Source organism: Littorina saxatilis, linkage group LG14 (assembly GCF_037325665.1).
Source record: "Littorina saxatilis isolate snail1 linkage group LG14, US_GU_Lsax_2.0, whole genome shotgun sequence".
Taxonomy (NCBI): Eukaryota; Metazoa; Mollusca; class Gastropoda; order Littorinimorpha; family Littorinidae; genus Littorina; species Littorina saxatilis.
Window position 1 is genome coordinate 39483184 of NC_090258.1, and position 24721 is coordinate 39507904.

The 24721-nt window shown below is 41.0% G+C and overlaps 1 protein-coding gene across 1 annotated transcript in view; it reads right to left on the minus strand.

Moving 5' to 3' along the window:
• Positions 1-392: 392 nt before the first annotated feature.
• Positions 393-24721, minus strand: part of LOC138947744 (acid-sensing ion channel 5-like) — a gene marked incomplete at its 5' end in the record, with an annotated part of 69537 nt that continues 45208 nt past the window's right edge. Inside the window, 5 exon segments of the mRNA XM_070319293.1 lie at positions 393-5908; positions 7873-7976; positions 8390-8522; positions 23249-23305; positions 24476-24656. Coding sequence (XP_070175394.1) covers positions 5751-5908; positions 7873-7976; positions 8390-8522; positions 23249-23305; positions 24476-24656 — 633 coding nt within the window. The 3' untranslated portion in view covers positions 393-5750.

Genomic DNA, 24721 nt, shown 5'->3' on the forward strand with positions numbered 1-24721 from the left:
GCGGTGTACATACTTGATGTCATAATTGTTATTGTTTAATCTAGGGGTTGGTCATGTTTTCTGTCGTTCGATATTGTTTGTGTGTGTGTGTGTTTTGTTGTTGTTGCAATTTCGCATAGTCAGTGAGTGATTTCATGTGTTACATAATCTGCAGACATGACCTACAGTTACAGTTAGATTTCATCGTCTGGCCATCAATATAACACACACACACACACACACACACACACACACACACACACACACACACACACACACACACACACACACACACACACAAACAAACACACACACACAAACACGAACACACACACTACACACGCGCAGACACACACAAACACAGAGCCGCGCACACACAGACACACATATACAGAGTCACAGACACATACATACACAATTAAAAAAAAATAGAAGCTTTTTATTTCAAGACTCAAGACGTGCAACTATGTAACCACTGTGTCATTTGTGTCCCAAAATACACATAGAGGGAGGGCCCCGAATATGGGCCACTTTTTCTTTCATGCAGAAAACTACCTTGTTTTCTAGCGAAGAAGTTTCATTTAGCTGGGTGGTTCTTCCTTTTGCCATGTACTTTTAGGCCTACTTGGAGTGAATTAGCTTTTTACGATATTCAGCAAAAATTTAAAACAGGAAAATTTACAAATTTCCATATTAGGAGCCAGGGCGCATACAATGGACCCGTGAAGAAGCCATCAAGAATCGCTGTAAAAAGCCCAAAATCTGCTTCAAAATAATATGGTACAAATCATGAAGGATTTCACAGTAACACGCTTACGTTTGGCATTTCGAATCACCCTCGAAATCACATAAATCGCGAGAGGGGACTAGACAAGCTTCTTGCCTGTGGAACTGACCGAAAAGAAACCAAGTAATGTACTTCAAACAAATTGGGCTTAGAATGAAAATCTGATAAACAAATGGAAGTAAGCGCTCTAAAGCATCCGACATGTGTAATAAAGTAAGCAAGAGGCACGCGGAACCAGACTCCTGGCACCTGAGAGAATAATAACAAGCATTGAAATAAACCAGCGACTTTTATCCTCCCTGACTTTACCACGCATGTCGTACGCATTTGAAGCGCTGACTTCCCTTTGTTTATCAGATGTTCATTCTTAGCCGAACTTGTTTGAAGTACATTACTTGGTTTCTTTTTGGTCAGTTCCTAGGGGTATATGAGCAGAAACGAATAACTTTGGTCTTGATACAATCGCATGAAAACAGCAGGAATAAGTTCGGTGACAGATTGAATTACAATATCATTTGAAAGATTCGCTCTGTCGGGCTTCAAGAAGACTTTGGTCGGGCGTCAATCCACGATGATAACTTCGAACTTTAAAGGGATCCTATTGATTTGACCGTTATAGAAGAAAGTTTCTGGTGAATTTAACGAATTGCACACGGCACGATTTGCTCGGAAAACGCACCAACAGCATAGTAATTGATTAAATCAAAGTGAGCGAATGCGCTTCAGGGCGCTGCCTTTCTCGGGTGTTTGAAACAGTAGTCAAGAAGCGCCGCATGGGGAAAACACAGGAGCGACATCTATGACGCGGTACCCTAGAAACGTTCATCACGTTTACAAACAAGGGAAATAACTCAGAGGAAGTAACCTAAACTAACTATGACAGACTGCTTTTTCTTTGTCTATTCTACAACATTTGATAAGCTAATTAAACGCTTCCTTTTACAAGGTGAAGGCAGTCCTCCTGCGCGGTAGCATTATTTATAATGCAGAAGCTTATGGTATAACTTTGGAAACAATATGAGGGTCTTTTTCCTGGGCATTATTTCTTTAAAAGGGAGACCTATCCATGTGTTATTGTGAGATACAATTTTCATCTTGCACATTTTCTTGACACGAACTACTCAAAACTAAAGGAACTCTCCCGCTTTTCGAGACTCTACGACATACATGCATATAATGCTAAATTTGCAATAATTTTATGGGAATATATAGTAGACGGTAGATCCTAATCTGAATTTTCGCTACACTCATTTACACCAAATCTCGTCATAATTCAGCCACAAAGGTAGTTGCGGATGCGAAACATACTTATACTTACTCGCATTGTGACTTCTTTTACCTTAAATGATTCTACTTCCAATAGGCTTTAACCTGTCTTGCTTCGTCTGTTCTATTTGCCTAGCCTTGGTCTCTTAGAATGGTAACTCATTTTGGCGTGATTAATAAGCCTTTTTTGCTCCTGAGAATGAAATGCATGAATTTAAACAGATGATCTATGAGAACAAAATAATTAGGAAACCAGGAACGTATCAATTCTGCTTCAAGTGAAGCAAACTAGCGCTCAAGACAAGGAGAAGTGGCTATATCCATGATGCACTTTACACATGTTGATGCAGGGGATTTCTTTCTTGACAATGATATGATAATTATACTTCCAATGATTAGGATAACGACAACGATGATGGCGATGTTGATAATCACCAGAATAATAGTGACAGATGACGACGTCAACTATAATGATAATGATGGCACTTCACCCGATACAGATGCAATTTGCAACCATGGTAACGATGGTAATAGCACTTCTATGTGAGTAACTATTATATACACGACAACACCGCTTGTCTTAGGTTCTTAAGACTTGACAAAAATGTGTACATACTTCCCCTGCTTCTTTCGAAACTGAAAACAAACACTAACAAAGACAAAATAGTACAATATATTCTCTTCACGAAGAGATAGTACCCAATGATATTTGACACACATCTCAATTTTCGAACGCTATCTAAGGTAACTCATTATATGATGGATACGGGTACACGGCATGATGGTTTGAGTCATGTTTAAAGTAAAGGAAATACCACAAATATCACGACAAAAACCTTTGGAAATGTCGACAGAAAAAGAAGAATAGAACAAATATACCTTCAAGTCACGTGATATTTTGTTGTCTGTGATCTCGTGTACTATATTAGCTCACGACAAAAACCTTTGGCAATTTTGACAGAGAAAGAAGAAAAATAGAACAAAAAATCCTCCAAGTTACGTGATATTTTGTTGTCTGTGATCTCGTGTACTATATCACTTGCGCTCGTTCTGGCGGGGATCCACTACTGCTAGTGATGATTGCACCGTCACTCTGTGGAACGTTCAAGTCCAATCAGATACAGGTCAACTAGCTTGCAAGACATAATAATGTTCCTCTTTGTTTACAAATCGCTCCAAAAACAAAAGTCATCACCTCAAAGAACAAAGTTAAAAACACATTCAGGATATACCTCAAAACACAAATGCCATCACCTCACCAACACGCGTACCTACTATACCAAATACATATCACACATAATTATCACACATGGAAATCAGTATGATACATCAAGATGTATTACACGTATTAACATATATCATGTTATGTACTATTTGTCATTATTTACATTTTTCACCAAACATTAATATGATCACATCAACCACTTATGTAAATTCTTGACCCACAGATATCACCCTAAATCAAATGGGAATTAATGGTATACACGTACGTCTATATTCATTCCATCACAGCAATTTACATTTTACAGTTTCAATCATCAGTCTTTTTTCGTGATCATACAGACGAGGTGACAATGGAGAGGAGGATGATGACATCATGAGACTAAGATGATGACGTCATGAAAGTAGCATATATATATAATGACGTCATGAGACGAGGATAGTGGCGTCATGAAACGATGATGAAGTCATTGGGGAGATGAGGTCGGTGTTGTCATGTTCACTCAAAGACCGATCACCGGTGAAAATTAGACAAGATGGCCGTATGATAGTAAATACATTTACACGATCGTACATCAATTTACATAACGCACCCAAAGGAAAAATTAATGAAACACAGGATTGTGTGTTTCAAATGTCGTCATTTATGATGGTGATCAATAATAATAATTTTGAAATTGAAATAAAACTATCTCCAAGAAAATATAAAACTATTGTCTGCGGTTTGAGACGAAGAGAACACTTGATTTAAAGCACTTCTTCATATCAATGTTATAATAGCACTTCTAATAACAATGTTTTGAATTCAAGTTTAACAAAACAATAGACTATATTTGAACATTTTCTTTTTTCATTAAATCTGCTGAAGCATCGATCGTGTTAACCAGAAACGTCCGGTATTCTTTAGAAAACAAATCTCAAAATACCGTAAATGAAATAGGCAACCGGTATTATATACCGGTATTATGTAGCGGTTGATACATTGTATTTTATTTGAACGGCTTCTTGCTGAAAGACATACTACTGTGTTTTAGATTCACCCCACGTGTCAGCATCACAGAGTGACCGGTTTTTTGTGAAAGTCAGGATTCGGTGTGAAAAAATAACAGGCACTAGAGCTTCGGACAAAATCAATATTCAGCAAAGATATATCAAATGGAAATACAAGAGAGAGAGAGAGAGAGAGAGAGAGAGAGAGAGAGAGAGAGAGAGAGAGAGAGAGAGAGAGAGAGAGAGAGAGAGAGAGAGAGAGAGAGAGAGAGACAGAGAGAGCTCATATACCGTATATCGCAGATCCTAAGATCACTCGTGGTCTTATAGTTGTTTAATATCCGCTCTGACATTTACTTATTCTGGATTTATGTATTGACATACTTCGTGTTTAGTTCACAAGCATGGAATTGGAAACCTATCGTCTTAATATATACACTTTATTCAACAATATAACGCACAGTTACTTTTCCACATAAGCGCACTTCGATAACATGTATCATAAACCAACAGAAACACCAACAGCATTTGTCAAACTTTAAGCCGAACTCGTTTCAGAAGTAATGTCTGCAAAATTGATTGTTATATTATCTATACTTTAGGATTTCATATCCTCTGTCTATTTGAAATAATACCCTGCATAGGTAATGTCAGAATCATAACTCATAATAACATCGGTTGTAAGGTTCCAATATTCTTCTCTGGATTTTCTTGTTGTTGTTGTTGTTGACGATTTCTGTATTCTCTGTTCTTTGGGATTTCATATTCTCGGTATATTTGAAATAATAGCATGGGTTGTCCTAATTAAATCATAACCCATCTTAAGATAGGTTGTTATGAACCAATATTCCTCTGTTGATTTGGTTATATTTTTGTATTCTCTGTTCTTTTGGATTTCGTATTCTCGGTCTATTTGGGATTATAAGGCGGACTATCAGATTATAGAAAGCCATGCCTCTACTACAGAGATGATCTTGTTCTTGGTTGATTGTCGTGTCCGGTGTAACGATGTGAGATTGGCCACTCTGTCACCTTTCCAACTCGATATATACTCGAGACTGAAATGTTGTTTCCTGGTAAAATTAAAGAAATAAACTTATTTCAGGACGAAAAGCATGTTAGTTTCTTGCCTGTGAAGAAAATTGGTGGTGCAGTTTAATAGATTTCACCCCAAAATTCGATTTCTTCGAAAACGTGTACGGAGTGGTTACGTCCCTTGAATGAGAACGGAAAGATGAATCAAATTTCTAACTTTAAATAAAAAAGATTGGTTGGACAAGTTTGACCCCATGAATGTTAGGTACCCAAGGTCGATCGTCAGTACTATCGAAGGGATTTGTTTTGTTCAGTGTGGAGTTTATACAAGATCAACGAGGCCGAGTGCGAAAGGTGACAGAGTGGTCAATCTCTCATCGCTACACTGGTACCGTCCAGTGAAGACAATGATGACACAGACCTCCAGAAGTCAGACACAAATCTCTGCTACACAGAACGGAATGGAGCTGAGTTATGGTCTCCTGTTGTTCGTGTGGGTGAGGGCACGTCTGTGTTCTTCTGAAAAGAGACGTCTGCCTCTTGTACAGAGAAGAAAGATGAGTTCACACATCTCTGCCACTGTCACCAGACTGAAGCCCATGAACAGGCCCACCTGACCGCCGATAGAACCTGCACAAACGCAGATATAATGGTAAGGTTCTCTCTCTCTATCTCTCTTTCTCTTTCTTAAAATGTCATCGCCACTTGCAGTGCCTCGTTCACCCTCTCTCCCTCCTCCCTCCCTCTCTCTTTCTTTACCCTCTCTCTCTCTCTCTGCCCCTCTCTCTTTCTCTCTCTCTTCTCTTTCTCTTTGCCTCTCTCTCTTTTTCTTTATCTCTGCCTCTCTCTATATGTGCATCTCTCTCCCTCCCTCTCTCTCTGTCTTTCCTCTCTCTCTCCCTCTCTCTCTCTTTCTCTCTCTCTTTTTCTCTCTGTGCCTCTCTCTCTCTTTTTCTTTCTCTCTGCCTCTCTCTATCTGTGCCTCTCTCTCCTGCCTCCCTCTCTCTCTCTTTCTCTCTCTCTCTTTCTCTCTCTGTGCCTCTCTCTCTCTCTCTTTCTCTCTTTTATTTCTCTCTGCCTCTCTCTATCTGTGCCTCTCTCTCCTGCCTCCCTCTCTCTCTCTTTCTCTCTCTCTCTCTTTCTCTCTCTGTGCCTCTCTCTCTCTCTTTCTCTCTTTTATTTCTCTCTGCCTCTCTCTATCTGTGCCTCTCTCTCCTGCCTCCCCCTCTCTCTCTCTTTCTCTCTCTCTCTCTTTCTCTCTCTGTGCCTATCTCTCTCTTTCTATCTTTTCTTTCTCTCTGCCTCTCTCTATCTGTGCCTCTCTCTCCTGCCTCCTCTCTCTCTCTCTTTCCTGTCTCTCTCTATCTTGTCCCCCCTCTGTCTTTTGATACACAGACGTCGGGCAGACTGGCATCCACACACACACACACACACACACACACACACACACACACACACACACACACACACACATACACACACACACACACACACACACACACAAGATTTCAGCACTGGAGTCCCCACCCTCTTCTTACAACTCTCCCCTCTCCCCCAACTTCAATTAAGCGAAACATAAAAGAAAATACTCCCACAAATGAAATTGAAACAAAGGAAAACACACACACACAAACACACGCACGAACGCACGCTCGCATGCATTCACGCGCACACACACACACACAAACACACGCGCACAAAGACACACACTCTCGCATACTCACAAGCACGCCATCGCACACACACACACACAGACACACACACAGACACACACACACACACACACACACACACACACACACAAACATACTCTCCATCTCTCTTTGGCCCCCCCACCCCCTCCCCTCGTGACTACCCATCAGTAGCAGCATCCTGGCAAACCGACATTTATACACACATGACTTGATAATAAAAGTCTATCCTATTTACTATCCACTGTCCTTTCTACATACAACTAAGACACAGCCAGGAGAAAAGAAGCAAGCACCAAGGCAGATACAAATCAACAACCCCATAGACCTCTTACAAACCCAGGGGCGGATCCCCCCATGCCTACAAAAATGTTTAAAAAAAACCCAGAAAAAACCCCACAAAAATTAAAAATAAAGACAAACTTATGGCTCAGATTGCACCAGATTGCTCCACTTTCCTTGATTTTTATCAATTTTTTCCCGGGGGGGCATACCCCCGGACCCCCCCAGGAGCCGGCCTTTCTTTTCTAAGTGGCGATTTCAGAAAGTAGTTGGGTAATTTGTTGGCTCAGGTTACACCAGATCGGTCAATTGTCCTTGTTTTGATCTAAATTGGTCTTCTTAACTTTAATTTTTGGAAGGTGTATTAGGGGATGTTTCTTGGCTCAAAATGCACGAGCTTTTCCTTGTTTTTATCAAACATTTTCGGGGGGGGGGGGGGGGGCATACACTCGGACCCGCCTAGGAGGTTCGAACGCTTCACGCCCTCAACTAATCGCTTCGCGTCGTCGAATTGTCCCCCCAAAAAAACACACTTGGAACCCCCCCCCCCCCCTCTAAAAATGATGTGATCCGCACCTGAAACCGACTACAAAAGTCAAAGAGAATCAGATACAGACTCACCCAACAGTCCCTCCAAGGAATACACGGGGATTTGTTCGATAGTGGTCACCACAGGGTCGGGGAAAAACAGATGTAGACTCGTCACACCGAAAGACATCTGGCGTCTGGAACAGAAATATTGGGCCCCCAAAAAATCAACTGCTTGTTTCCGATGACACGGCCCAAACAACAAGGGTATCATTAAGTCGGCTCCTTTTTTGGCTTTTTCGTTTTTTGGATTGAAGTTTGATTTTTAATGTACACAGTCGTATGTATGGCCTTATTAGCTTATTGGCCGTAACTCCGGAAAGATTTTCCCCTGGATGTCAGAGTAGAGTTTACTCTCCTTGTAAAGTCTCCAAAATTGTTGTAGGTTTGGAAGGACAAAAACAGGGTTGGTCGGGGGAATCTGAAACAAGACTAGTGCAAGATCAACGTTAATAGTGTATTTGCACCGTTTCTATCATATAGTCGTCGTCTGGTAAAAAATATGAAGAAAAATAGAACACATTTACAAGCTATAATCTCTATTACTCACAACCCAGGGTCTTTCTGATGCATGTTGGTGGTTCTGAAGCTGGCGTACGACACCCCGGCACTGAACACATTCTGCTTACAGGGCATGGGACACACACAGCGCTCCTTGGCAGTGCCGTCACCATAGTGATTTGCTGCGGAACAACAGAAACACACACACCATGGTCTACTATCCCATACTATCATGACTATCGTACTATGATACGATATGCAACAACGATACTATCATGTAATATAAAACCTTTTGACTGGAATCAAGAAACAAGAAAGGTATGTTGTTGGAACGTTTAATTATTGACAAAACAAAACGTAACGTTCACTAATATTACGGAGATTTAATAAACGAAACGTCGGGACGTTTCGTTTTGAAGTCGTGGTAAACGTCATCATTTCGGGAGTCTCTCGCTGGAAAGGTGAAGGTCAACTGAAACGGAACGTGGAACGTCAAAACGCAGTCACGTTTTCCACCCCCAAAAAACGAACAATATTTCGTCAACTTTTGTGAGTATTTTTGCACACTAACAGTTTTATTTGTTGGCCATTTTATGCATTGCTAGATTCATCAACCCTTTCACAGTCTTTCAGCGCTGAGAATGTGTTCATTGGAGGTAGACAACTGTTGTGAACTGAAATATTTTGAAGGGTGCTGATCCTGGTACATTTATCCAACTTCATGGTGAAGAAAGCAAATGGCGAAGCAGAAGTAGGTCATCGCATCGAATTTTTATTCTGGCTTCGTATGTGATTTTGTATAAACAAAGTCTGTGTGATTTATTTGGACTGAAAATAATCAAAGTATGCCCGATTCTGGACCACCTCCTAGGGTTTTTTTTCCCCATTCTGATCGAGGACAGACGTGATAATTTCACTTGAAGATTTATCGCCCTTCCTTCATTCCGAAACGAAACGTGAATACATCTAAATCTTGTCTGTGGCCTATGCCGTCTCGTTTCACGTTCCGTTTCGCGGGGTGACTCATTCACCAAACGAAACGAGCTGCAAAACGAAACGTGCTGTCTCTTGAATCTCCCTAATTTGACCCAGCGATCTTTTAAGTGCACAGACAAACACTAATTCGACAACACTTATCTCAAAATGTTAAAATACTTAAAAGACCGCTGGGTCGATATATTTTTGAACGTAACGTTTTGTTTTGTCAATAATTTAACATTCCAACAACATACCTTACTTGTTTTTTGATTAAAAACTTAAACGAGAACTTACCTGTAAGTCGAAGTTTGAGTAGAATTCCATGAGGTAGAAGAAGGAAAACGGAGGGACAGTTGAGATGCGCATGCCCGGAAGTGTCATATTTCAACGCCCTGATCAACCCTGATCAGGCAAGTAAAATAATCAACATATCCAAACAATGATGAAAAAATAGTTTCTGATGATTCATACTCATCATAATTATTGGGTGGGTAAAGGAACAAACTGAAGGGTGGGCAACTGTCCCTCAGCTCCGTTTTCCTTCTTCTACCTCATGGAATTCTACTCTAACTTCGACTTACAGGTCAGTTCTCGTTCAAGTTTTTAATTCCATTTCGGTAGATTCCGGTAAACTCCGGAACAGTTGAGATTTTAAAGCATGTTGATTTTTTTGCCATTCTCATAATAAAAGTTTGAAGTATTAGAACATGTTTCTTTCAAACTTACCCAAAACAATGATCCAATTTCACATCTTTATTTAATAATTTGTCCAAGTCAACACAAGAACTCTTGCTCACAAAGAGCAACTTCAAACTCAAGCTCATGATGAGCAACATTTTTCTCAAAAACAGCGAGAAAACGACGACATTCATATCTCAAATCATTTAACTTTCAAGTCTGATTCTCTTTTCTTCATACATGTGTCGATATTGCTATCATGTGATCGTCACATGATACATATTAATAGACTGTGAACTACGTCACTATTATGTGTGTGAATGTACGCGCGAGACATGCGCAGTGTTGTACGATGTTACCGCCAAGATGGCCTAGAAGCCAAACAATAAAGTGAAGCCATTATCTCTTCAACTGTTACTGCAGTGTCCGTTTCTGTACATGGAACCCGGAGCGAATGCGTCCATAAACATTCAACTAACACAAACACAAAACGATACATGGTGTCAGAATCATCATGGCAGAAGACGGAGTAGCAGCGCAGCCGAGGTCGGTAACCGTCAAAGTTCCGTTACCTCAGAGACTTGAGCTTTCAGCACAAGGTTTGGAGGCGACTTGGCGCAAGTTCAAGCGGTCGTGGGAGACATACGAACTAGCATCGCGTCTTGATTCTCAGGATGAGAAGTATCGAGCCGCAGTATTCAAGACTTGTCTCAGTGATGGTGCAAGGGACGTGTTCGAAGGTTTGCCTTTCGAGGCTGCAGACGACAAGGACAAAATTACGAAGATAATTCCCTTGTTCGAAGCCTACTGTGTGGGGGAGACATCAGAAGTCTACGAGACTTACAAGTTTCACCAGCGAAAGCAAGAGAAGGGGGAAACGATCGACACGTACATCGGAGCACTCCGACAACTAGCTAGCTCCTGTAACTTCAAGACATTCGAAGAAAGGATGCTACGCGATCAAGTCGTTATTGGACTGTCAGATGACACGGTTCGGGAAAAACTCTTGCAAGAGTCAGGTCTAACTTTGAAAAAGTGCATTGAGATCTGCAGAGTGAGTGAGGCAGCAGCCCAGCAGGCCAAGAGTATGGCTGGTGATGAAGCCCTACATCGTGTCGGTGTGCATGTGAGAAAAAAGACAAACAGTCAGAAGGACAAGGGTGCTACCCCGAAGTCGAAGCATGATCGTCATGATGGTAGAGGTATGGGCGAAAGAGACAGTGGTGTGAAAGCGTGTGTGTATTGTGGCAAATCGCACAAGAAAGGCAAGGAACACTGTTTCGCATATGGCAAGACTTGCAATCGTTGCAAAAAGAAAAACCATTTTGCTCGTCAGTGCAAACAAAGCTCAGATAGGCAAGTGCATGAAATGTCTGATGAAGAGAGTGATGATGATGATGGTCATTTTGTTCTGACGATGAGTGAAAATGATGATGAACATGTTTTGTCTGTTGATGATGTTGATAAATCTGTGCATGCAAAAATGCTTGTTGGACATGACAGAGTGACGACATCGTTGCAACTTGACAGTGGAGCCACTATCAACAGTTTGTCCGTAGAGACGTACAAGACTGTGACGGGAGACGTAGCGTTGACAAAGCTGACCAAAAGCAACAAACGCTTGTTGATGTATGACAAAAGACCAGTAACTCCTCTAGGTGAGCGTATTCTGCCTGTGGTCAATCCAAAGAACGGCAAAAGCTACAAAGTGCGCTTTGTGGTAGTGAACGCCAAAGTGAAGGATATCTTGGGCTGTAGAGCAAGCCAACACATGCAGTTGATCACGGTCAATGTCGAGAACATTTCAGCCATAGGCACAGGGGATAAGCATGTTCTCACAGGGTTTGATGACGTATTCAAAGGGGAGGTTGGGGCTCTGGACGGAAAGCTAACGTTTGAAACAGACCCATCGGTTCCTCCAGTGAAGCTTCCATGTCGTCAGTGGCCCATAGCTGTCAAAGAGAAGGTCAAAGCAGAAATTGATCGTCTGCTTGAGTTAGGGGTCCTCGTTCCGGTGAACACACCAACTGATTGGATTAGCAGCGTAGTTGTGACGTTGAAGCCCAATGGTCAGGCTAGGTTGTGCATAGATCCAAAACCCTTGAACAAGGCATTGAAAAGAAATGATTACCCCATGAAGAGCATTGATGACGCGTTAGAGTCGATGGTAGGCGCAAAGATTTTCTCGCATTTCGACATGCGCAATGGCTTCTGGCACGTTGTCCTGGACGACGAAAGCAGTCTCTTGACAACGTTTGAAACCCCTTTCGGAAAATTTCGCTGGACTAGAATGCCGTTCGGTGCGTCGGTATGTCCAGAGGAATTTCAGCGCCGTGTCGATGATGCGCTGAACGGACTGCCGGGCGTGTTCGCAGTCCATGATGATGTCATTGTGTGGGGGTCGGGAGACACAGAGAAAGAAGCAGCAAAAGACCATGACCAGAACGTTCGGTTGTTCTTGCAGAGATGTCGCGAAAAGAACATCAAACTGAACAAAGAGAAGGTCGAGTACAGGAAAACTGAGGTCTCGTATCTGGGTCACGTGATCTCAAAGGACGGGTTGAAGTGTGACATGAAGAAAGTCGATGCAATCAAGTCGTTTCCGCAGCCAGAAGACAAAGCGGCGGTTCAGAGACTTCTGGGGATGGTAGGGTATCTCCAGAAGTTTGCACCACGTCTGTCGGAGGTCGCAGCGCCTCTGCGTGAGCTGGTGAAAAAAGACGTGCATTTCCGCTGGGATGAGAACCTGCACGGGAAAGCGTTTGATGAGATCAAGCGCATGTTGACTGAACCACCGGTTTTGCGATTTTTTGACCCTGGTGCGAAAACTACTCTTCAGTGTGATGCGTCTGAGTTCGGTCTGGGGGCGTGTTTGTTGTCAGATGGACAACCGGTACAGTTCGCGTCGCGAGCGCTGACCCAAACTGAACGCAACTATGCGCAAATAGAGAAGGAAATGCTTGCGATTCTCTTCGGGCTGGAACGTTTCGAGCGCTATGTGTATGGTAGACATGTTGAGGTGGAGTCGGATCACAAGCCGTTGATTCCCATTCACAACAAAACCTTGTTGGCAGCGCCAAAACGTCTGCAACGCATGTTGCTGAGAACGCAAAAGTTTGACTACACTGTGGTGTACAAGAAAGGTACAGAGATGTATCTCGCTGACACGCTCAGCAGAGCTGTGGTCAGGTCACACAAAGCAGGGAAAATGAAGAGCGAACAGATTTTCCAGACAGAAATAGAGCAGGAAATCGAGAGCATTGACATGGCCGCGCATGTGTCCGTGTCTGAAGGGCGACTCGAAGAGTTGAAAGAGGCAACAAAACGTGATAAAGATTTGTGTCGGCTGATGCAAATAACACAAGAAGGTTGGCCTGAGTCGAGACAAAGCTTACCGCTAGGTCTTCAACCTTACTTTCCATTCAGAGAGGAAGTATCGACTCAGAACGGTCTTTGTTTCAAGGCAGAAAGGATCATTGTACCAACAGAAATGAGGGAGAAAGTCCTCCACTTGCTCCATCAGGCTCATACTGGGATTCAGGGTTGCATGAGAAGGGCAAGAGAACTGGTCTATTGGCCAGGAATGAACGCGGACATAGAAAAGTTGGTGAGCAAATGTGCAACTTGTCAGACACACCAAAGCAACCAACAGAAAGAGCCCATGATTTCCCACCCAATACCTGAAAGGCCCTGGGAAACGCTAGGGTGTGATCTCTTTGACTTTCAAGAGAAGTCGTACCTGGTAGTGGTAGACTACTACTCTGATTTCTTTGAAGTCGATCGCCTTGAGAACAAAACAGCAGAAGAAGTCATCTACAAGACAAAAGCCCATTTAGCCAGACATGGAATCCCTGATAAGATCATCTCTGATAACGGTCCGCCGTATAGCTCAGACAAATACAGAGATTTCGCTGAGGCTTGGGGATTCGAACACATAACCAGTTCGCCATATTATCCGCAATCCAACGGAAAGGCAGAAAATGCGGTCAAACAAGCAAAAACTCTGATCATGAAAGCTGTAGAAAGCAAAACAGATCCGTACTTGGCTCTACTAGAGTTAAGGAACATACCATCGGAGGTGATGAAAAACTCTCCAGTGCAAAGACTGTTCAGCAGAAGAACCAAAACCAGAATTCCTACAGCCAAAACTCTGCTAAAACCGCAGACGTGCACAAACGTGACTGGCAATCTGATCAAAAGAAAAGAAAAACAGGCAAAGTGCTATAACAAAGGTACAGCAGAACTAGAAACCCTACAGCCAGGTCAAACCGTGAGGGTGAAGTTAGGCAAAACTTGGACAAAAGCAAAAGTAGAGCAACAGGTAGATGTCAGGTCTTACAAACTGCACACAGAAAATGGTAAAGCATACAGACGCAACAGGCGTCAAATCAGAACAACTGGAGAAACACTGACCAACACTGGTCCAAGGGAGACAATCACTCGAAAAACAGACCTTGATAGGCAGAGACAGCTAAATGACCAAGCAGTGAAAAACTACAGAGCAGTAGCTGATAGTCAGACTCAGGTGACCAAAGTCAGTACTCCTGTGAGTGCGACAAACACACCTGAAAATAAAACACCTGTGAAGATTCAGCCAAATGAAAAGAAAACTGAACGCATCAAAGTCAAGTTCATGAAGTCACAAACCGCAGGTAAAACAGACACAGGTCAAAGTCAAATCACCTCTCGTGGACGTCAGGTTAAACCACCAGCTTACCTGAATGACTATGTCAAAACCTAAAGACTGAAGACTGTAGGAGACAGTTCAGTATTTGTTGTTTGTGTGTTTTGTTTGAAGAGAAAAGATAGACAGTGAAGAAAGTAAACATTTGGTGGTATTGTTTATGTCCCGCGTTGTGAGCGAATGTGATAAATTTAATTCAAGGCGTTGAATTATTGTCCAGTAAAGTTTCATTGTCCAGAGAGAGAATGTGTTGTTATTATTGGAGTTGTGAAATGATGCTCTAGTCAAGATGTCCAGTCAGTGTGAATGTGTGAAATTAATCTAGGCGTAAAAATAATCTCAGCCTATTGGACTATGGTGAGAATGAGAATTTTATGTGCAGAGAATTCATTTTCCCGTGAAGTTTGGACAGTAAAAGTCTTTGGACTTGTTTATGTAAAGAAAAGGGGATGTGTCGATATTGCTATCATGTGATCGTCACATGATACATATTAATAGACTGTGAACTACGTCACTATTATGTGTGTGAATGTACGCGCGAGACATGCGCAGTGTTGTACGATGTTACCGCCAAGATGGCCTAGAAGCCAAACAATAAAGTGAAGCCATTATCTCTTCAACTGTTACTGCAGTGTCCGTTTCTGTACATGGAACCCGGAGCGAATGCGTCCATAAACATTCAACTAACACAAACACAAAACGATACAATACAGTCTTTCTAAAAAAAACTTCAACATTGAATGCTGCACATTCCTTTCAGACTTTGCTTTTGCCGACGACACAGGTTTGTTATAAAACCTGAAAAAGGTCCTTGCGTTTGCCCAGCCGGCGCAATTCATGATCTCTTGAAGAGCCACTCCATGTTTGAACATAGCGCTTGACGAAGCACTGCGAAAACTGTGTGGATTAAATTCTTTCAGTCCCGCTTGTTTCAATACAATTTTCATCCATCTTGCAACAGAACCTTTACTTGTTGGTTTGTGTGGTTTTTGATGACATAATAAAAGTTTGTCTGCACCGTTTATGATCGGTTTTGTTCTTTCTATGTATTGTTCCAAGCATTTTACCACACACAGTTTATCTTCTTCTGTATAAAGAGGAAATTCAAGCTTTGGTTGAGGAACACCAGGCCTTGTTTGTTTCACTTTTTCCAGTATTTGAATTGTACAGCCTTCTGTGTGGAAATTTATTCCACGCAATCGAATAAAAATGAACAGTTTGCACTCTCTGTGCCGAAACAATTAAAATTAACGAACACAACTTTAACGTTAACCATTTTAATGACAAATCATTATTGTCTTTCAGTGTTTCATGTTTCTGAACAAATCCAGAACAGTATTTTCATCCCACGTTTCCTTATTACGAGGTACAGGTGTCCTCAACTGAAACACACCTTTGACAAATCTGCACACAAGTGGGTGTTCACCTATTGCCCTACCATCACAAGTTTGTACCACCGCAGACACTGCACTACGTGCTGTATTGATGCCACTGTAGCCAAGTCCGTTTTCATACAACTCTGTCAGAAAATCAAGAACAGTATTTAGAGGTGCATGAAACGGATCACAATCCCGTTTAGAACAGAAAACTTTCCACCTGCATAAGTGTTTCTTGGTGGCTGAACGCCATGATGCACATATGACTGCACTTAGTTTTTTCTTGAATTCCACGTGCTTGGACGGCATCCCAGATAACGTTGCGGCTAGCTATCAGTTGAAGTTTTTTGTGAAGTGGATGCGGAGTTGAGGCATGTTCCAGACTCAGGACATTTTTCCCCCGAGGCAGCAGCACCGGATGATCGATGAGCAGACGTAAGAACTGTGGATACCACACCGCAGTCGTCCAGAGAGGAAGTACAACCACTCCTGTTGTCTGGTCCCGTTCTATCTTTGCAAGGACTCTCTGGATGACACTGAAAGGAGGAAACGCATAAATAAACCATTTTTTCCAGTTTATAGTAAATGCGTCAACTGCAAAAGATTCTGGATCTGGATGCCAAGAAACGAAAGGTTTCACCTGATAATTTAGACGAGAACCAAAAAGGTCTATTTCAGGTTTTCCAAATTTGTCACTGATGCTTTCAATTTTTTTTGTATTTTGCATCAATTCTGTGGAATCATTGAAAGATCTTGATTTCATGTCTGCTGCGACATTTAAAATTCCAGCGATATGGGCCACCGTTAACCATATTTGTCTTTCTTTGCACCAAATCCAGATTCTTTTGGCCAGTCTGTCACACTCCACCGAGCGAGCTCCGCCCATATTATTCAGGTATGCAACTGCACAAGAGTTGTCTGTCAAAATGTTGACATGTTTCCCTGTTACTTGTTTAAAAAAACTTTTCAATGCATAGTCTACAGCTAGTAGTTCTAAAACATTAATATGACAGGTTTTTTCTTGTTCATTCCACCTGCCCCCTGTTTCCACAGACTGGCAAACTGCTCCCCAACCTCCAGAAGTCGAAGCGTCAGTTTTGAGCTCTATTTGGGGTTCAGTAATTTCTAGAGGATAATGAGATTGTTCCACATTATCAATCCACCACTGTAACTCAGTTTTTCCTTCTTCAGTCAATTTTGTCACAGCTTCAAAATTGCCATGGTTCATTTTTAGAGCTCTGGTCTTTATTCTGTCCAAATCTCTATAGAACAAAGGTCCCCACAAGACAGCCTGAAAAGACGCTACCAGCAAACCAATGACTTGTGCAAGTTCTCTAATAGTGAACCTGTGTTTTCAATTCAAGTTGTTACAAGCTGTTTTGATCTTGTGTACTTGTTCTTGTGGAAGTGTGACTGTCATGTCTTTAGAATTCAACCAAACTCCCAAATATTTGATTTTTTGACAAGGTTTTAGTACTGATTTGTCTGCGTGAATCACAAACCCCAATGCCTGAAACAATTTGACTGTCTCTAGAATGTTCAATTTACAGGTTTCAACTGTTTCTGCCTGTAAATAGCAGTCATCAATGAAGGAGGCAGAAAGGTGACCTCTATCTCTCAAATAAGCATAGACAGGCTTCAGTAATTTTGTGAAGAATCTTGGACAACAACACAAACCATTTGCGTAACAGGTATAATTGTACAGCTGATCTCTCCAGATGAATTTGAGATATTTCCTGTGTTCTGAATTGATTGGTACAGAATAGTAAGCATGTCTCAGATCAATTGACGTCATGAAGCAGTTTTTTGTCATCATCTGTGTCGCAGATTTCAAATTTTCCATTTTGAAATGTTGGTATTCTACAGACTCATTAAATTTTTTGAGGTTCAGAATGCTGTTTTTTTTTACCAAAAACACTGGAGAAATAATTTCTCCTTTTTCATGACAACTTTTTTTAATGACCCCCACATTTTGGAGTTTTTGAACTTCTGAGTCCATTATCGAAAAATGATTTCTTTGAACTTTATTTTTTGGAACTTTTCCATAATTCAAATTTGCATAATCTTCAATAGGTATTTCTGAACCAGCTACCATACTGAGAACAAATTTGTCTGTGGTTAACTTTTTCCACTCAGACAAATAATGCTGAATTCTACCTGCTACAAATGGTTTTTGTTGTTTGTCATTCAACTTTACCTCACTTGTAGATGTGCTGCTTTCTGGACTGTCTAGGCCGTGTCGTGCCCCGTCTTGTGCGTGAACCTTCCTCGTCTACGCTGAAAAGGTCTTTTTCCTCGCCCTCTCCAAGTCTGGTAGGGTCCCTTTCTGAAGTTCTGATGAGAATTGTTCTCGTACCACTGGTCCTGGTATTTTTTTGCCCGGGTCGGGAAAAATTTGTTTCCTTTGCTGGACACTGTGAAACTTTGTCCCAGTTTAGATGTGGTGTAAATTTGAGCGAAAGCGCCCTTGAGATCATCTCCAAACAGATTCTTTGTAATTGGAATTTCAGAGGAGGCCAGTTTCTTGTACTTTCGGTTCAGACTCTGTGAATTGAGAATTCTGTTCCTCCTATCCAATGACAGGTCATGGATAGTTTTCAGAACTAGCCCAGCTGCCTCCAGAATAGGCTTCATCAAGGTTTTCGTTTCCACACTAGAACTCTTTGTGCATGTATCAGCGGGTGCAGCCAACACATAAGTGGCTGCCATCAACTGTTTTTGCGTCTTTTGTGCTTTGCAATCAACACTCTTTGCACTGTGATCCATCACACCCCAAATCTCTGCATTCACACGGGGAACACAAAAGTCACAATTGCTTGGTCGCTTGTGTGCCGAGAGTTTTTCTTTCATTTTTTCTTCTGTGATTTTTCCTTTTGACATAGTGTCCAGAACTTTTGCAAGTTTTCTGCGAGTGTATGAGTCCGAGTGTCTTGGTCCTTTTCGATTTGTGTTTCGTATAATGTTCACTATGTATTGTATATTTTGTAAGCGCCTAGGGCTATATTTAGATTAGGCGCACAAATGTTCATAATAATAATAATAAAAAGTTTATCATTGATTATTTCTCCAACGTCTTCATCATTTTCGAAGTCGTGTTGGATCAGTTCAAGTTCATCGGTCTCGCCAGATGAATTTCCTTCTTTCAAGTCACTGAGATTAATCAAATCATCGATCTCTTCATCAACGTCACACTCGTCGTCAGACTCACAATCAGACACTCTCTTTCGCTTTTTTGACGGTATAGATCGACAATCATTATCCGAGTCGGGTTCTTTTCGAAGCAAAGCCAAGATGTTCTCATTTTGTTTCTTCATCCCAATCCAGTCAGACATAGGAATAGAGACATGAGTGTGGTTTTTACCGGTCGGTTTGCTGTGAGTCTTTTTCGAAAGTTGGGGTCCACACTCAGTAACTGAGTCAGTTGGATCGTCGTCCAACAAACCAAGGTCCAAATCTGGATCATTTTGACCCTTGATGGATGAGTCATTCATTGTATGGGAAAGGATTTCCAAAAAAACTTGGAAGTGTAATCTAAAACACGCTGTGTAGACACCGGAAGCATACGTGATATGACACTTGCGGGCATGCGCATCTCAACTGTTCCGGAGTTTACTGGAATCTACCGAAATGGAATTCTGAATTTTGGAACGTTTGGATTTCTTTTGACTGGAGTTATAGAGAACACAATTTAGCCTGATGTAAATGAATACAGACAGATATAACGTTTGTATATAACTACTACTTTGCCTTACTTCTTAGACGGACAAATTATCATCTTAGTATCTTCCCAAACTTAAGACACACACACACACAACCCAAAACTAGCCTAAAAAAATACACCAAGTACCGTGTTTGGATTTTAATTTAATTTGTTATCATTTCCCTTAATTTATTCAATAATGTTTGCTCGAAACATAGGTAAAAGCATGGATAGGAGTGTTCATGGAAATAAAGGTATAAAAACTATAAAAAAAAAATTTTAAAAAAAATAAACCTCAGCGTTCGTGGGTTTAGCATCAGTTTGAGGATTTACCAGCATGATTTAAATCTCAAAAGATTTAACAAGAAAACCCAAATAACAAGCACAAAATATACAAATAAATAAACTCTTTATGCCGTGTCTTCATATATTTTGTAACCGTTTTCGTCCATCTTATTTATCAGTGGTTATTTAGTCAGCTGGAAATATTTTCATTATAAAGGATGCATCTATCGTGTTCATGGAATGATTATGTGACTTGCGATAAAACATTTATTTGATACTGATTTTAAAAAAAGCGCTTTCTTTTTTCCTCCCACTTCATGAGAGCTCGATCAGTTAAGGCAAAAGATCTTCAAGCAGACATCAAACCCAAATTGTTGGAACCCTGAAATTCCAATGCTTGTTTGTTCTTCCTTATCAAGCTACAACAAGGGGAGGAAAAAACAGTGTCACAGCCATAGATTACTCACGATTATCTTCGGAAGCGTTCAGATGATAACAATTCAGTATCATAACTTACAGGTCTTTTAAGAAAAAAGGCGCGTATGTCTTTTCTTGCTGAAATGTTAACAAAATCAAACCGTCAGGGAACATCCATAGAGCTACATATGAATTCAAGTCTTTTACGTATAACGAAAATTGGATATTGTACTTGAAGAAAAGGGTAGTAGGTTGTGTTAACACGGGACGACACAAGCAACGTTAGTGTTCGTATAGATCATATAACTTTGTGGAAATTTGCACCCAAAAATCAGTATCCGAAATTTAGAGTGTTAAAATTCAAAGAAAACATAATCTTTCATCTGTTACCTTTCTCCTTTTTTCATTCGAGTAATACAAACAACAGAACGTTCAAATGGAAAAATTAAAAGGAAACATATCCCTCTGTCATCACCTTTCATTTAGTTCATTCGCATTAATACCCTAAAAAGCGTTACCTATATTAACTTGCTACTGACAATAATAATAATTGTCAGTAAGTACTGGTGTCACATGACTGATGTGAACCAGTTGATTGGCTAATGGCGATGCGCTAAAACTGTTAGCGCACTCTTGGAGTGCGCTAACTTTTCCACAGAGCGTATTCTTCCGCCCTTTGCCTAAGCGAGACTGTACTCTCATCCTCAGAATTAATTAATGACATGTAGCTTATATTCTCCACAATACCAAAATACCATAAATGTCCTGCTTCTCAATTAAAGCAGAAGTGGTTTTTTTCTGACAGATTGCATGTGCCTGTGCCACAGTTGCCACTGATCTAGAAATAGAACCCGCTGTGTCTAATTTTTCAGTTTCGACTTGCGAAGAATCTTCTCATAATTATGCCGTAGCTTACTATCCACATTACCAAATGATGAGTTAGTATACAATTCCCAGCAGCTAACAGGAAACATAAGTGTTATTCCGATAACGAACCAGCTAGATCAGCATTTGGAATATATATATACGTAGCAGACTAAATTACACTGAAATCGAGAAAATAATTATTGAACTCAGCGCTATGCGTTTCGTTCAATAATGAATTTTCTCGATTTGCTCTATAAATCCCTTCATGTACTGGGATGTCTCAATAACTTAAACAATAATATCTAACAAACAAAAACTAGCAGTCTCAGCATAAACACTGAACACATTGAAAGTTTGGCAATTAGTGCCTTTTTAAGACGGGTGCAGTGGCCTAGTGGATAAGAAATCGGCCTCCTAATCTGAGGTCGTGAGTTAAAATCCCGGCCGCGGCCGCCTGGTGGGTTATGGGTGGAGATTGTTACGATCTCCCAGGTCAACTTATGTGCCGACCTGCTGGTGCCATATCCCCCCTTCGTGTGTACACGCAAGCACAAGAAAAAATGCGCACGGAAAAGATCCTGTTATCAATGTCAGAGGTCGGTGGATTATAGAAACACGAAAATATCCAGCATGCTTCCTCCGAAAGCGGCGTATGGCTGCCTCAATGGCGGGGTAAAAACGGCCATACACGTAAAATCCCACTCGAAAAAACATGAGTGAACGTGGGAGATTCAGCCCTTGAACAAACAAAAAAAAGATGAAAAAGTGCCTTTTTAAGAAACTAACTCATCAAGCATGTTCACTCTGCATAGAAAAAAGTCAGCGTGTTGAATTTTGGAATGTTTTCAAGTGGATGGATGGTCTTATCCCATGTAAAAGCCTGGCCACAGCTGCCATGGTGAGCGAATCGTTTACAAGGGAAGGGCTGTGCCCTAATTTGTGTAATGAGACCAGGACTGTTTAGGGTTATCGGGCATTGTGGGAGTTATACAACTTACTCAGCTTGAAGTACACCACATACGCCGCAGCCAAAAAATCCCAGTAACAATCTTTACATAAAAAACGATGTTTGGAAATAACTCTGTCGACGATTGTATTGGCCGAGGAAGAGTGATTCACCGTAAAAATGAGTAAATATTGCTAGTGATTACTTTTTGGTCGGCAGTATCACAGTGATAGTGAGCGCCAATGAGCGCGGGAAGGTCATACAGCTCATAATAAAACTATAAGCATGTTTAAATCCTGCCTCACTATAAAACGAACTCTTCCATTGTGCATAACAACTATCACAAAGTTATTATTCTTTTGGGAGAGTTATTACTCTTCCATTGTGCATAAAACACTAAGGGGGTTATTACTCTTTTATTGTGCTTTCAAACACCAACAGAGTTAATATTATTTTGGGAAAGTTATTACTCGTCCATTGTGCATAAAAAACACTAACAGAGTTATTCTTTTGGGAGAGTTATCACTCTTTCATGGTGCATAAAAACACCAACAGAGTTATTTTTTGGAGAGTTATTACTCTTCCATTGTGCATAAACACACCAACAGAGTTATTATTCTTTTCGGAAAGTTATTACTCTTCCATTGTGTATAAAAACACTAACAGAGTTATTCTTTTCGGAAAGTTATTACTCTTCCATTGTGCATAAAAACACTAACAGGGTTATTCTTTTGGGAGAGTTATCACTCTTCCATGGTGCATAAAACACTAACAGAGTTATTCTTTTGGGAGAGTTATTACTGTTCCATTGTGTATAAAATAACTAACAGACTTATTTTTTTGGGAGAGTTATTACTCTTCCATTGTGTATAACATAACTAACAGAGTTATTCTTTTGGGAGAGTTATTACTCTTCCATTGTGTATAAAATAACTAACAGAGTTATTACCGGAACACGTCCAACTCTGTTCTCTCACCTTCTGCTTCCCGGAAACACTTTTTCAGCGTCTCAAGCGGACACAGTGTTTCGTTGCCTGCAATGAGATAGAAAAAAAGTTGCTTCAACAATTCTTATGCAAAGTTGGTCTTAGAAGTGTATTTATGTACGATTATGCTTTTGATTGTTGTCTTTGTGTTATGAGTAATGCGATGTGGTGCCAACAGACAAATGTCCATGTTTATGTACAATGAAAATGGACATTCAAGTATTCTTATCTTATCTTATCTTATCTTATCTTTAAAATTAAACGAAATCATTATCAGGGATTCGCTCAGTAAAGGCACAGCGCTCCAGTGTAAACAATTAGACTCGCCATCTTAGATCAGGCTTTTACATGGGAAAAGAACATCCCACCACTCGGACACATACCAAAATTCATCAGTCTGAGATTACATGGGAAGCTATTTTTTTGGTTTTGTTTGCATGCTTAACGCCCAGCCGACCACGAAGGGCCATATCAGGGCGGTGCTGCTTTGACATATAACGTGCGCCACACACAAGACAGAAGTCGCAGCACAGGCTTCATGTCTCACCCAGTCACATTATTCTGACACCGGACCAACCAGTCCTAGCACTAACCCCATAATGTCAGACACTAGATTGCCAATTTTAAAGTCTTAGGTATGACCCGGCCGGGGTTCGAACCCACGACCTCCCGATCACTGAGCGGACGCCTTACCACTAGGCCAACCTTGCCGGTATGGGAAGCTATCAGGCTGATGATTATTGGTATGTATCCAAGTGGAGAGATGGTCTTATTCCATTCCAAAGCCTGGGACGATCTGTGCTGATGAGCAGAGCGGTTATCACGGAAATGACTGTGCCTTTAAGCGTTAAAGTGGTAAACAATTCCAAACTGATGTATGGACCTTCGATATTCATTGAAAGTCCAAAGTATAATAAATCCTTGGCAGCAAAAAGTAAGCCGGGGGCTCGGCGCCTTCTTAATATTTTTTAACGGGAACATTTGCATAGCGAGTGTAAGTAGCATTTCCACTGGTCTGTTTTGGATTGTTAGTTGTATGAATATGAACCTTTTCAAGAATGTTGTCGAAAGCGTAAACTCTTGTTTGGGGAATTCAAAACAATGCACACGTCAAGGGAGACTGTTTCTTTTAAGTAAATCACTATTTAAAAAAAATAATTTTGTTTGTATTTTCAACTATTGAGATTTTCGGAGTTTGACGTAAAAATCTTCACTTACCCGGATGAAGAAAATGACGACAGTTGCACGTTTTGATGACGTAGTTCACAAAGCACTCGGTTTCACATGCCTCTTTTGTGTAGTAGGAATAGCGTTTCAGGGGATTGACAAAATCGGGTTTTTCGACATTCACACATGTCCCACTTCCGAACGCTTGAAATGGAGGTTCAAGTCCAATTCGCTGCAACAGATGTTTCTATTCAATTGAGTAAATGAGAGAGAGAGAGAGAGAGAGAGAGAGAGAGA